Raw genomic sequence first — 13,665 nt, forward strand, 5'->3', positions numbered from 1 at the left:
GTTCTGATCCGCAACTACAGAAAATGTTTGATTGAGTTTATTGCTGCCAAAGGAGGGTCAACCAGTTAATAAATGCAAGGGTTCACATATTTTTTTCCAACCCACACTGTGAATGTTTGCATGGTGTGTTCAATAAAGACATGAAAACGTATAATTGTCTGTGTGTTATTAGTTTAAGCAGACTGTGTTTGTCTATTGTTGTGACTTCGATGAAGATCAGAACAAATTTTATGACCAATTTATGCAGAAAACCAGGTAATTCCAAAGGGTTCGCATACGTTTTCTTGCCACTGTACATGTTGTTCCATTATCTAGGTCTGTAGCAAAACATACAATCTACATCGATACAGATGACATGTGAAAGGTACAACACATAGGCAAAAGATAGTATGAGCAATATCTGTGTAGGCTATAACCATTGGAGAGGCTGGTTGAAACATCTCACCTCCCTCCTCCCAGGACGAGCATGCCCAGGGCCATGTGGTGGGTCATAGTTCTGGTCCTCTTGTGGAGGACGTGGCAGAGCTCCAGCACCTTCAGGTTACCAGAGCCAGCCATCACCATGGACAACAACATGCTCAGACACATCTCTAAGTTATAGTGGCCCGTCTGGCAGAAGAGAGAGCAAATTGGTTGTGGTGATTTTGATGCAAACTTTAAACTTGACTTTATTCTATTGCCTTATATGGACATTATGGTTACATTGGACAGAAGCATGAGAGTAGTGCAACTTACAACTGTTGCTGATGTCAAACACKGCATGAAGTTCCTTGCGAAATTTTACTGTGAAAGAAACAGAAGGGTTACAGACGAACTAGCCAATTAACTCCAACTTATTTTGAAATGTTCGCTTCTTACCAAGCAGTCGAATGCGTCAGAGTTGGCCAAGCCAGCGAAGTAGAATCCCACAGTCATACAGGTTCCAGCAATTATGTGGTCATGGGCTTGCCTGAGGACAGGAGTCGTCCCACACATCATCATGTGACTAAACACACCATCTCTGTCTCTTATATCCAGCCATGCTGAGAGAGCTAGGAAAACTTGTAGTCAGTTTGTAGTCACGCTATGGTTTTCATGTTCAAATCCTCTGAAACCACTGGATTCCCAATGTTCTCTTGGATTATGTGGATGCAAAACAAAGAAAATATATTGTGTTAGCGTTGTAAAAACTGTGGGATACTAACTCATTTAATACTATTGTTCTGTAAATTGGTCAGGCTGCAGGAAATGTCTGAGGCTTGTTGCCAGTCACATCCTCTTGGCACTGAAGCCTCATTTGAGGACCGAAACGTGTTTCCTTATTAGCGTTGATGTCATTCATTATGACTAACTACCAACATTAAGAGCCTTGGAACCAACCTCTAATATCTATGGACATCTACACTGTTGGCCTTAAGAACCCGATGCCGAACTCATAATATTATTACCACAGGTCCTGTGTAGAGGTTTGTGCTGGCAGTGACTTGTGTCTAATGAGCCAAGGTGTTTGTGTGCATATTGAGGGGTGTTACCGGAGGCACATTGCTGCTTTCGAGTTGGGCAGAATCTCATCCCAAATGATGATACACCTGGCCAGTGTCTGAGGAGGGAGAGGAGACAGTGCCAAGCTTCTATATCCACAAAGTCAGATTCCACAGCCACAAAGTCAAAATTGGCAACAAAAATGTGCTTTTAGGTCTTAAGTTAAGGTTAGGCATAAGGTTAGCAGTATGGTTAAGATTAGGTCAAATTTTAAGAAGATACATTGTAGAAATGGGCGGGGTTTATGACTTTGTGGGTTTAGAAGTGAGTGACGACCTAAAATGTGTGAGTGTACAGGATCAGCCATTTTACTGAACAAAAATATTAACGCAACATGTAAAGCGTTGGTCCCATGTTTCATGAGCTGAAATAAAAGATCCCAGAAATGTTGCAAATCAAGTAAGGCCCGCAACCCCCAAGGAAAATGTGGCGCCCCCCACCTAGGTTGGGAACCACTGACGGAGAGCTCCGGGGGTCTGGCTCAGTGAAAAAGACAGGTCTGTACTGACCCAGAGTACACTGAGATAAGGCAGGTCTGTACTGACCCAGAGTACACTGAGATAAGGCAGGTCTGTACTGACCCAGAGTGCAGTCCAGGAGGAACATGGTGTCTGGAGCTTTCAGCCTACCCGCGATAGACCTATGAGAGGGTGAGAAAGAGGTGTTAATGGAAGCCTGAGCCTATTGTCCAATACGGGAACAGAACCAGGAAAAACCTAAAATGATTCAAAATGACTTTTTTCCCCAGTTATAAGCTATGTGTTGGAGCGCTGGGGTCAAGATGTTCTGTGAGGCACCATGCAAGATTAGATGGGAGATTGAAGAGTCAAATCTAGTAGAACACGGCATTACTTTTCGTTGAAGGGTATCTAAAGATGAGAGTGTGGTGGAATCAATTATCACCTGTTGTTGGTCTTCAGGTAGATCATAGCCAGGGTCGCTCCAGGACAGGTGACGTCCACGTTGATGACCAGAAACCCCCACACTTGGGACATTAAGTCTCTGGTCATAGTATTCTGTTAGACCATGGTTTTGTGCCTCCAGGAAAAAATGTMATATGTTAGATGGGGATCAACTGACAGACAGTAGGCCTACAAGGAAGGAAAGTTTTCTTGCTGGTTGCTAATTGTACTTCTCCATGATCTGGTAGCTGGGGGACTTGTGTTTTTCTCTAGTGATACTGGTGTGGGTGCCTCGATGCCCTACCACCATGTAGAGCTGCTCAGGTACATTCAGATTAGTCATACCTACAGTTGAAGTCGGAAGTTTACATACACTTAGGTTGGAGTCATTAAACTTGATTTTTAACCACTCCGCAAATTTCTTGTTAACAAACTATAGTTTTGGCAAGTCAGTTAGGACATCTACTTATTATTTCACTGTATCACAATTCCAGTGGGTCAGAAGTTTACATACACTAAGTTGACTGTGCCTTTAAACACCTTTGAAAATTCCAGAAAATGATGTCATGGCTTTAGAAGCTTCTGATAGGCTAATTGACATCATTTGACCCAATTGGAGGTGTACCTGTGGATGTATTTCAAGGCCTACCTTCAAACTTAGTGCCTCTTTGCTTGACATCATGGGAAAAATCKAAAGAAATCAGCCAAGACTTCAAAAAGAATTGTAGACCTCCACAAGTCTGGTTCATCCTTGTGAGCAATTTCCAAAATGCCTGAAGATACCACGTTCATCTGCACAAACAATAGTATGCAAGTATAAACACCATGGGACCACGCAGCCGTCAAACCACTTAGGAACAAGACGCGTTCTGTCTCCTAGAGATGAACGTACTTTGGTGTGAAAAGTGCAAATCAATCCCAGAACAACAGCAAAAGACCTTGTGAAGATGCTGGAGGAAACAGGTACAAAAGTATCTATATCCACAGTAAAACGAGTCCTATATCAACAAAACCTGAAAGGCCGCTCAGCAAGGAAGAAGACACTGCTCCAAAACCGCCATAAAAAAGCCAGACTATGGTTTGCAACTGCACATGGGGACAAAGATCATACTTTTTGGAGAAATGTCCTCTGGTCTGATGAAACAAAAATAGAACTGTTTGGCCATAATGACCATCGTTATGTTTGGAGGAAAAAGGGGGAGGCTTGCAAGCCGAAGAACACCATCCCAACCGTGAAGCACAGGGTGGCAGCATCATGTTGTGGGGGTGCTTGCTGCAGGAGGGATTGGTGCACTTCACAAAATAGATGGCATCATGAGGGAGGAAAATGATGTGGATATATTGAAGCAACATCTCAAGACATCAGTCAGGAAGTTAAAGCATGGTTGCAAATGGGTCTTCCAAATGGATAATGACCCCAAGCATACTTCCAAAGTTGTGTCAAAATGGCTTAAGGACAACAAAGTCAAGGTATTGGAGTGGCCATCACAAAGCCCTGACCTCAATCCTATAGAAAAGGCATGTGCGAGCAAGGAGGCCTACAAACCTGACTCAGTTACAYCAGCTCTGTCAGGAGGAATGGGCCAAAATGCACCCAACTTATTGTGGGAAGCTTGTGGAAGGCTAACTGAAACGTTTGACATAAATTAAACAATTTAAAGGCAATGCTGCCAAATACTAATTGAGTGTATGTAAACGTCTGACCCACTGGGAATGTGATGAAAGAAAAAAAAGCTGAAATAAATCATTCGCTCTATTATGACATTTCACATTCTTAAAATAAAGTGGTGATCCTAACTGACCTAAAACAGGGAATATTTACTAGGATTAAATGTCAGGAATTGTGAAAAACTGAGATTAAATGTATTTGGCTAAGGTCTATGTAAACTTCTGACTTCAACTGTATTAGGTTACTGCCATGCATAAAGCATACAATATGGTCTTTTAGATGAGTCCTGAGGGAAGGGTAGTGATACATTGATACTCTTTTATTATTTATCAGCCTTTTGAAGTATGAAGAGTGCTTTCCATGCAAGACTGTTTCTTTTTTTCACCGCTCTACATAAACAGTTGATAACTTCCTGCAAAACAGTACATCATTAAACATTATTACACCACTACATATTTACAACACAAAATGTTTAAAACCACTATACAACAATATCACAACGTACACTACAGGTCAAAGGTTTTAGAACACCTACTCATTCAAGTGTTTTTCTTTATTTTTACTATTTTCTACATTGTAGAATAACAGTGAAGACATCAAAACTATGAAATAACACATACGGATTCATGTAGTAACCAAACAAGTGTTAAACAAATCAAAATATATTTTATATTTGAGATTCTTCAAAATCACCACCCTTTGCCTTGATGACAGCTTTGCATACTCTCGGCATTCCCTCAACCAGCTTCACCTGGAATGCTTTTCCAACAGTCTTGAAGGAGTTCACACATATTATGAGCACATGTTGGCTGCTTTTCCTTCACTCTGCGGTCAAACTCATCCCAAACCATCTCAATTGGGTTGAGGTCGGGTGATTGTGGAGGCCAGGTCCTCTGATGCAGCACTCCATCACTCTCCTTCTTGGTCAAATAGCCTGGAGGTGTGTTGGGTCATTGTCCTGTTAAAAAACAAATGATAGTCCCACTAAGTGCTAACCAGATGGRATGGCATATTGCTGCTGAATGCTGTGGTAACGATGCTGGTTAAGTGTGCCTTGAATTCTAGATAAATCACAGACAGTGTCACCAGAAAAGCACCCCACACCATCACACCTCCTCCTCCATGCTTTACGGTGGGAAATACACATGTGGAGATCATCCATTCACCCACACCATGTCTCACAAAGACACAGCGGTTGGAACCAAAAATCTTAGCTCTTCACAGTCCCTGTTGTTGCATAATGTGTATTTTTACCTTCTTTTTAAATCTGATTCTACTGCTTGCGTCAGTTACTTGATGTGGAATAGAGTTCCATGTAATCATGGCTCTATGTAGTACTGTGCACTGCCTAATAGTCCGTTCTGGACTTGGGGACYGTGACGAGACCTCTGGTGACATGTGGGGTATGCATGGGTGTCCGAGACAGCTCGGTACATTCAGCTTGTCAACACCTCTTACAAAAACAAGTAGTGATGAAGTCAATCTCTCCTCCACTTTCAGCAATGAGAGAATTAGATGCATGTCATTAATGTTAGCTCTCCGTGTACTTGTAAGGGCCAGCCGTGCTGCCCTGTTCTGAGCCAACTGCAATTTTCTTAAGTCCCTCTTTGTGGCACCTGACCACACTACTGGACAGTAGTGTCAATGCGACAAAACAAGGGCCTGTAGGACCCTCCTTGTTGATAGTGTTGTTAAGAAGGCAGAGTAGCGCTTTATTATGGACAGACTTCTCCCCATCTTAGCTACTGTTGTATCAATATGTTTTGATCATGACAGTTTACAATCCAGAATTACTCCAAGCAGTTTAGTCACCTCAACTTGCTCAATTTCCACATTATTCATTATGAGATGTAGTTGAGGTTTATGGTTTAGTGAATGATTTGTCCCAAATACAATGCTTTTAGTTTTGAAAATATTTAGGACAAACTTATTCTTTGCTATCCATTCTGAAACTAACTGCAGCTCTTTGTTAAGTGTTGCAGTCATTTCAGTTGCTGTAGTAGCTGACGTGTATAGTGTTGAGTCATCCGCATACATAGACACACTGGCTTTACTCAAAGCATGTCGTTATTAAAGATCGAAAAATTTAAGGGGCCTAAACAGCTACCTTGGGGAATTCCTGATTCTACCTGGATTATGTTGGAGAGGCTTCCATTAAAGAACACCCGCTGTTCGGTTAGACAAGTAACTCTTTATCCACATTATAGCAGGGGGTGTAAAGCCATAACGCATACATTTTTCCAGCAGCAGACTATGATTGATAATGTCAAAAGCTACACTGAAGTTTAACAAGACAGCCCCCCCAATCATTTGATCATCAACTTCTCTCAGCCAATCATCAGTCATTTGTGTAAGTGCTATGCATGTTGAGTGTCCTTCCCTATAAGCGTGCTGAAAGTCTGTTGTCAGCATTGTATCTGGTCAAACACAATTTTTTCCAGAAGTTTACTAAAGGGTTGGTAACAGGCTGATTGGTCAGCTATTTGAGCCAGTAAATGGGGCTTTACTATTCTTGGGTAGCAGAATGACTTTAGCTTCCCTCCAGGCCTGAGGGCACACTTTCTAGTAGGCTTAAATTGAAGATGTAGCAAATAGGAGTGGCAATATCGTCCGCTATTATMCTCAGTAATTTTCCATCCAGATTGTCAGACCCCGGTGGCTTGTCATTGTTGATAGACAACAATAATTTTTTCACCTCTTCCACATTGACTTTACRGAATTCAAAAGTACAATTCTTGTCTTTCATAATTTGGTCAGATATACTTGGATGTGTAGTGTCAGCGTTTGTTGCTGGCATGTCATACCTAAGTTTGCTTATCTTGCCAATGATAAAGTCATGAAAAGTAGTTGGCAATATCAGTGGGTTTTGTGATAAATGAGCCATCTGATTCAATGAATGTTGTTACTATCATTCTTTATATCATTTTTTTCTGTTTCATAGTATAGTTTATTTTTATTTTGTTTAGTCACATGATTTCTTAATTTGCAGTACGTTTGCCAAATCGGTTGTGCTGACAGACTTATTTACCATACCTTTTGCCTCATCCCTCTCATACAAGTTTTTAATTCCTCATCAATCCAAGGGGATTTAAACGTTTTACAGTCATTTTCTTAATGGGTGCGTGCTTATTAGTAACTGGAGCAAGCAATTTCATAAATGTGTCAAGTACAACAACAACATATAAATCACTACAAAACTTATTGTATGACCTTGACAGGGCTGCAGTGGAGCAGGTTGAGAGCTTCCAGTTCCTTGGTGTCCACATCACCAACAAACTAGAATGGTCCAAACACACCAAGACAGTTGTGAAGAGGGCACGACAAAGCCTATTCCCCCTCAGGAAACCTAAAAGATTTGGTATGGGTCCTCAGATCCTCAAAAGGTTCTACAGCTGCAACATCGAGAGCATCCTGACTGGTTGCATCACTGCCTGGTACAGCAATTGCTCGGCCTCCGACCGCAAGGCACTACTGAGGGTAGTGCGTACAGCTCAGTACATCACTGAGGCCTAAGCTGCCTGCCAACCAGGACCTCTACACCAGGCGGTGTCAGAGGAAGGCCCTAAAAATTGTCAACAACCCCAGCCACCCCAGTCATAGAATGTTCTCTCTACTACCGCATGGCAAGCGGTACCGGAGCGCCAAGTCTAGGACCAAAAGGCTTCTCAACAGTTTTTGCCCCCAAGCCATAAGACTCCTGAATAAGTAATCAAATGGCTTCCCGGACTATTTGCATTGCCCCCCCCTCTTTTACGCTGCTGCTACTCTCCGTTTATCATATATGCATAGTCACTTTAACCATACTCACATGTACATACTACCTCAATTAGCCCGACTAACCGGTGCCCCCGCACATTGGCTACCCGGACTATCTGCATTGTGTCCCGCCACCCATCAACACCTAATTTTTATGCTACTGCTACTCTCTGTTTATCATATATGCATAGTCACTTTAACCATACCTACATGTACATACTAACTCAATTAGCCCGACTAACTGGTGCCTGTATATAGCCTCGCGACTGTATATAGCCTCGCTACTGTTATTTTTCATTGTCTTTTTACTGTTGTATTTATTTTTTTACTAATCTATTGTTCACCTAATACCTATTTTTTTACTTAAAAATCGCACTGTTGGTTAGGGCCTGTAAGTAAGCATTTCACTGTAAAGTCTACCACCTGTTGTATTCGGCGCACGTGACAAATAAACTTTGATCTCATACACTATATTAGGCCCAGCCTTTGGAACTTTGGTTTTCCTAGATATGGCTACTATATTGTGATCACTACATCCTTTGATACTGCTTTAAAGTATTAGTAAAGATGTGATCAATACATGTTGATGATTTCATTCCTGTGCTGTCTGTAAATACCCTAGTAGCTTGACTAACAACCTGAATCAGGTTGCAGGCACTGGTTACAGTTTGAAGTTTTTTCCTGAGTGGGCAGATTGATGAGAGCCAGTCAATATTTAAATCACCCAAAAAATATACTTCTCTATTGATATCACATACATTATCAAGCATTTCACACGTATTATCCAGACTGTTAGCACTTGGTGGTCTATAGCAGCTTCCCACAATAATGGGCTTAAGGTGAGGCAGATGAACCTGTAGCCATATTACTTCAACAGTGTTAAACATGAGATCGTCTATAAGCTTTACAAGAATGTGGTTCTGAATATAGACCGCAACACCACTCCMGTTGGCATTTCTGTCTTTTCGGTAGATGTTATAACCATGTATTGCTACCATTGTATCATCAAAGGTATTATCTAAGTGAGTTTCAGAGATAGTCAGAATATGAATGTCATCTGTTACAAGCAAGCATTTTTAGCACTTTTCTGGGTTGCTTGATTGTTTTTAATGCTTTACTGGGAAGCTGATCAGAAGTAGACTTGCTCATGTTATTTATATTGGAGCTGATGTTGCAGGGTGAGCTGCACACAGTGGTCTTCCTACTAGGGCACACTGTCAGTGCTAACAGTATAACTGATTCATATGCCCATGATTACTGCATACAATCGCTGTAGGAGCAACAGAGGTATTCAGCGCAATTAGGGGAACATAAATTAAAGTTACTTACATTGCATCTGCCAACGCCCCTAAGATCACGTACATTTGATGCAGCATTATGACGACTCATTGTCACAATGGTAGGGATTAACTGAGCTGGTCTTGGGTCATTGATAAGTCCTTGTTTCTACGCAGCCTTGAAATCCGTGGACAGAGTCCAGGAGCCAAGATGATTTGGATGGACTCCGTCATTCCTGTATCTTCTGTTTCCAGAAGGTGTCAAAGTTATCAATAAAAGTGACTCCAGCAGAGCTACGGTAATCTTTAAGCCAGATGTGTAATGCCAGTAGCCTGCTGAATCTTTCACACCCACGGCCCAACGATGGTACTGGATCTGAAATTATGCTAAAATCAGTTCTTTAAAATCCATTTTCAAATGTTCCGAGCTAGCCCTTCTGATGTCGTTTGACCCCACATGGACTACGACAGCGTCAGCTCCCGCATTCTGTGGTAGACCAGTTGGAAGCAGCCTTGTGATGTCCTGCACTCGTGCTCTTGGGTAGCACAGGGTTTTTGCCTTGGTGACCGAGATGTTTCTCACCATAGAGCTGCCTATGATGACAGCTGGTGATGTTGAATGGGCCAGTCTACCAGGCAGCCTCACGGGCTGTTGATTGTGGGAGCTCTAGGGATCTGAACCAGAGGTAGAAGCCACCGGAGAGGGAGACAGAACAGGAGATGAAGACGCAGGTACCTCCGGATCCGATCTTGAATGGGAAGCCCCTAAGGAAGAAGGCGCCGGAACCTCTGGATCCAGGGCGGCAAAGTMATTTCTGGTCTGTGTCAGGTCCAGGCTTAATATCTCCATGGAAACCCCTGTTGCCAGAGGATGCTTTCTTTGACTTCCACGGCGAGTGACGTCCCTCCATGGCTGGTTTGTTGGGTTGAGAACAGCTCCGTTCTCCAGGGATGGGGGAGGCCCCTTCAGGGATGGATCCCTGCTGAGCACCGGCCAGTCGGCTGTGGAGAGCCGACACGGCGGCGACACTTCCACCAGACCGGCGCGTGGATTCCCCAGCAGCTTGTGTAGGTTTGCTACCTGCTTGCTAAGAGTATCCACTTTGACCCTGTAGTCCTCCGCAAGAAAGCAGTTGCTACATTAAAAGTCAGCGCGGTCCACATTGTCCCGGAACAAAGCAAAGTAAACACAGCTCCTGCAGTGCTGGAAACGTTTAATAGCGACCTCCATTTGAGACCACCGAGCCAGCTAGGCTAGCTGGGCTTCCGTGTCTCTTCCCCTATGCGGAATCTGGCAGGACCCCGGGACAGACAGCAGCGCTCACAGCAACTAAGCCCAACAGAGCCGCAGGATCAAAAATAAAATAAAAGTATTTAAAAACAAAATGTACAAGGAAACACTGTCAGCTTTACAGTAAGGGAAGTGCAGTGTGATCTACTAGACATACCTCCAGCCAGACCATACCCAGGGCCAGCCCAAGGAGTAGGGCTCTCTGTCTGTGCAGTACTTCATCTCAGGACCAGGGGGAGTCCACCTGCAGGAAGACGCAACATCATCTATTCACTTCAATGATATTTATTGCTGCCGCGTTTCAGAGTAAACACCACATTTGTTTTACTTCAATTATATTTATTTCTATTTTTTTCTTGAGAAAATTTAGCTTTGAGGATTAAGCTTGCTCCAAAACGTGTAGGCAAAAAAGACAGTTTAAGGTTATTGAGCTTCCGCCCTGAAAGATTTTTTAAATTTCAGTTGTACATTCCTAAGACTGAGCATCCCTTCAGCAATCCAGACATAAAAAAAAATATTTGTTAGCTTATGTCATGGTAAAGTCAATCAAATGTATTTTAAAAAAAGTCATAAATGGTGACCTAACAGTTCCTTATGTAGGGTACATTTCTAAATGTGACGAGCACTATAGGCTATCTATATCCAAAAAGAATGTGCTTTATAAGGGCTGACATAACACATGCTAATTAAGATGCTGATATGACATGAGATGAGATTCAAAACAGTTTGTGTATTTTATAGTGGGTCATCCTCCCTGCAAATTAAATATCCCTATGGGACAACAATGTATGKTATTCGAGACGTAGTTCTTACTAACCGATCACACCTCTGCGTTGTGGCGGTGGCCCGTGTCCTGGAAGACCAGGCCGATGCCCAGCACAGCCGCCACCTGCACGTTGTGCGGTACGTCTAGCTCAGTGGAGGTGGGTGGGAGCAGTGCGGGAATGTGGATGCTCTGCAGGTGGGTGATTGACACGTCCATGTTTCTCAGCTTGGCTGCAGACACACCCAGTAGCAGCCCGATGCTCGTCATGTCATGGCAGCCATTTTAATTAGTCCTCCATGGACTTCCTACTCAGCGTGGTTCACTTGTTTAATAACAGAGAGATTATGACTTGAATGAGTGACTGTAGGGCTGAATGGGGATTGGGTATAAAACAACAAGGTTATAACAGATCACAGCTCTTTGCTCAACATATGCTGAGTGAGGACAATTTTTCAGCCTGTTCCTCTTTKTGGAGGAACCAAACTACACTGAATGAAAGTAGTTGTTTTCTCCATCATCACACAAATGACATAAAGGAAACTAATGAGAATATTTGAAAGTACTAATTTTGCATAAATCACCTGACCCTTTTCATACTTAAATCATTCAACATTCATTTTCACCTATCAAAGGCTGCTGTATTAGACAATAACAGTAACAGCAGTAGACATTAAAAATGTCACACGTTGCTGTGGTCAAATATAGGCTTATCTTTCCTGGCAGAGGTGAAATGCTAGCAAGAATGAGAATAGTAGTAAAACTGATTACTATATATTCTAGTAAATAACCACTGATCTTCCCTGAGCTAAGAGATGTGATAGATATGACCACGTGGCCTTCTTTAGTAGAAATGAGAAAGTTGCTATGTGTCACTGCCAGGGAAAAGTCAAAGTGAAACTCTCCTCTGAGCGCACGGAGACCTTCCCACTTTCATGTGAGAAAAATAACAAGATGCTCAGAGACAAATTCTTCTAAAACCAATGCAATCTAGAGAAAGCTTAAAAACACTTAATGAGAAAAACTACACGACTTCACTCAACCCCAGAGCAGCTGGTGGCTTTACTGGCCGTTCTCAGAATGAGGATTGGTTTGTGTTGAGCGAAAACGTGTGTGAGTGTGACTAACTCTGTGTCTGTGTGTGTGTGTGAGTGTGACTGACTGACTGACTGTGTGTGTGTCTGACCTGCTGACTGACTGACTGTGGTGTGTGACTGACTGACTGACTGCTGACTGTGTGTGACTGACTGACTGACTGAACTGTGTGTGGACTGACTTGACTGACTGTGTGTGTGACTGACTGACTGACTGTGTGTGTGACTGACTGACTGGCTGACTGACTGTGTGTGTGACTGACTGACTGACTGACTGACTGTGTGTGTTGACTGACTGTTACTGACTGACTGACTGTGGTGACTGACTGACTGACTGACTGACTGCGACTGACTGACTGACTGACTGTGTGCGTGACTGACTGAACTGACTGACTGTGTGCGTGACTGACTGACTGACTGTGTGTGACGTGACTGACTGAGCTGTGGTGACTGTGACTGAACTGACTGTGTGCGTGACTGACTGACTGTGTGCGTGACTGACTGACTGTGGCTGACTGACTGACTGGACTGCGTGACGTGACTGTGTGCCGTGACTGACTGTGTGCGTGAATGACTGTGTGCGTGACTGACTGTTGTGCGTGACTGACTGTGTGCGTGACTGACTGACTGACTGTGTGCGTACTGACTGACTGACTGATGCGTGACTGACTGACTGACTGTTGCGTGACTGACTGACTGTGTGCGTGACTGACTGACTGTGTGCGTGACTGACTGACTGTGTGCGTGACTGACTGTGTGTGCGTGACTGACTGTGGTTGCGTGAATGACTGTGTGCGTGACTGACTGTGTGCGTGACTGACTGTGTTCGGACTGACTGCTGACTGTGTGCGTGACTGACTGCTACTGAGTGCGTGACTGACTGACTGACTGTGTGCGTGACTGACTGACTGACTGTGTGCGTGACTGACTGACTGACTGTGTGCGTGACTGACTGACTGACTGTGTGCGTGCTGACTGACTGACTGTGTGCGTGACTGACTGACTGACTGTGTGCGTGACTGACTGACTGACTGTGTGCGTGGACTGATGACTGACTGTGTGCGTGACTGACTGACTGACTGTGTGACGACTGACTGGACTGCGATGGACTGACTGACTGCGACTGACTGACTGACTGCGACTGACTGACTGCGACTGACTGACTGCGAGCTGACTGACTGACTGACTGACGCTGACTGACTGACTGACTGACTGACTGACTGACTGCGACTGACTGACTGACTGCGACTGACTGACTGACTGCGACTGACTGACTGACTGCTACTGAGCTGACTGACTGCGACTGACTGACTGACTGCGACTGACTGACTGACTGCCGACTTGAACTTTGACTGCTTGCGACTGCCTGACTGACCTGCGATGACTGACTGA

At 43.7% G+C, this 13,665-nt stretch overlaps 1 protein-coding gene across 5 annotated transcripts in view; it reads right to left on the reverse strand.

The window, feature by feature from the left end:
• The window catches only part of LOC111951734 (anaphase-promoting complex subunit 1-like), a 35,988-nt gene that overhangs the window by 5,271 nt on the left and 17,052 nt on the right, over nucleotides 1–13,665 (reverse strand). The window contains exons 1-9 of one of the 5 annotated variants that reach the window (XM_070434991.1): nucleotides 11,234–12,380; nucleotides 10,574–10,660; nucleotides 9,178–10,455; nucleotides 2,425–5,050; nucleotides 2,103–2,161; nucleotides 1,512–1,579; nucleotides 859–1,114; nucleotides 736–783; nucleotides 446–609 (exon numbers count right to left, since the gene is read on the reverse strand). In XM_070434991.1, the coding sequence (XP_070291092.1) occupies nucleotides 446–609; nucleotides 736–762 (191 nt within the window). In that variant the 5' untranslated portion in view covers nucleotides 763–783; nucleotides 859–1,114; nucleotides 1,512–1,579; ... (3 more) ...; nucleotides 10,574–10,660; nucleotides 11,234–12,380. The other 4 variants (XM_070434993.1, XM_070434992.1, XR_011474086.1 and 1 more) reach the window with 4 other exon arrangements.

This window comes from Salvelinus sp. IW2-2015, linkage group LG25, assembly GCF_002910315.2.
Source record: "Salvelinus sp. IW2-2015 linkage group LG25, ASM291031v2, whole genome shotgun sequence".
NCBI lineage: Eukaryota > Metazoa > Chordata > Actinopteri > Salmoniformes > Salmonidae > Salvelinus > Salvelinus sp. IW2-2015.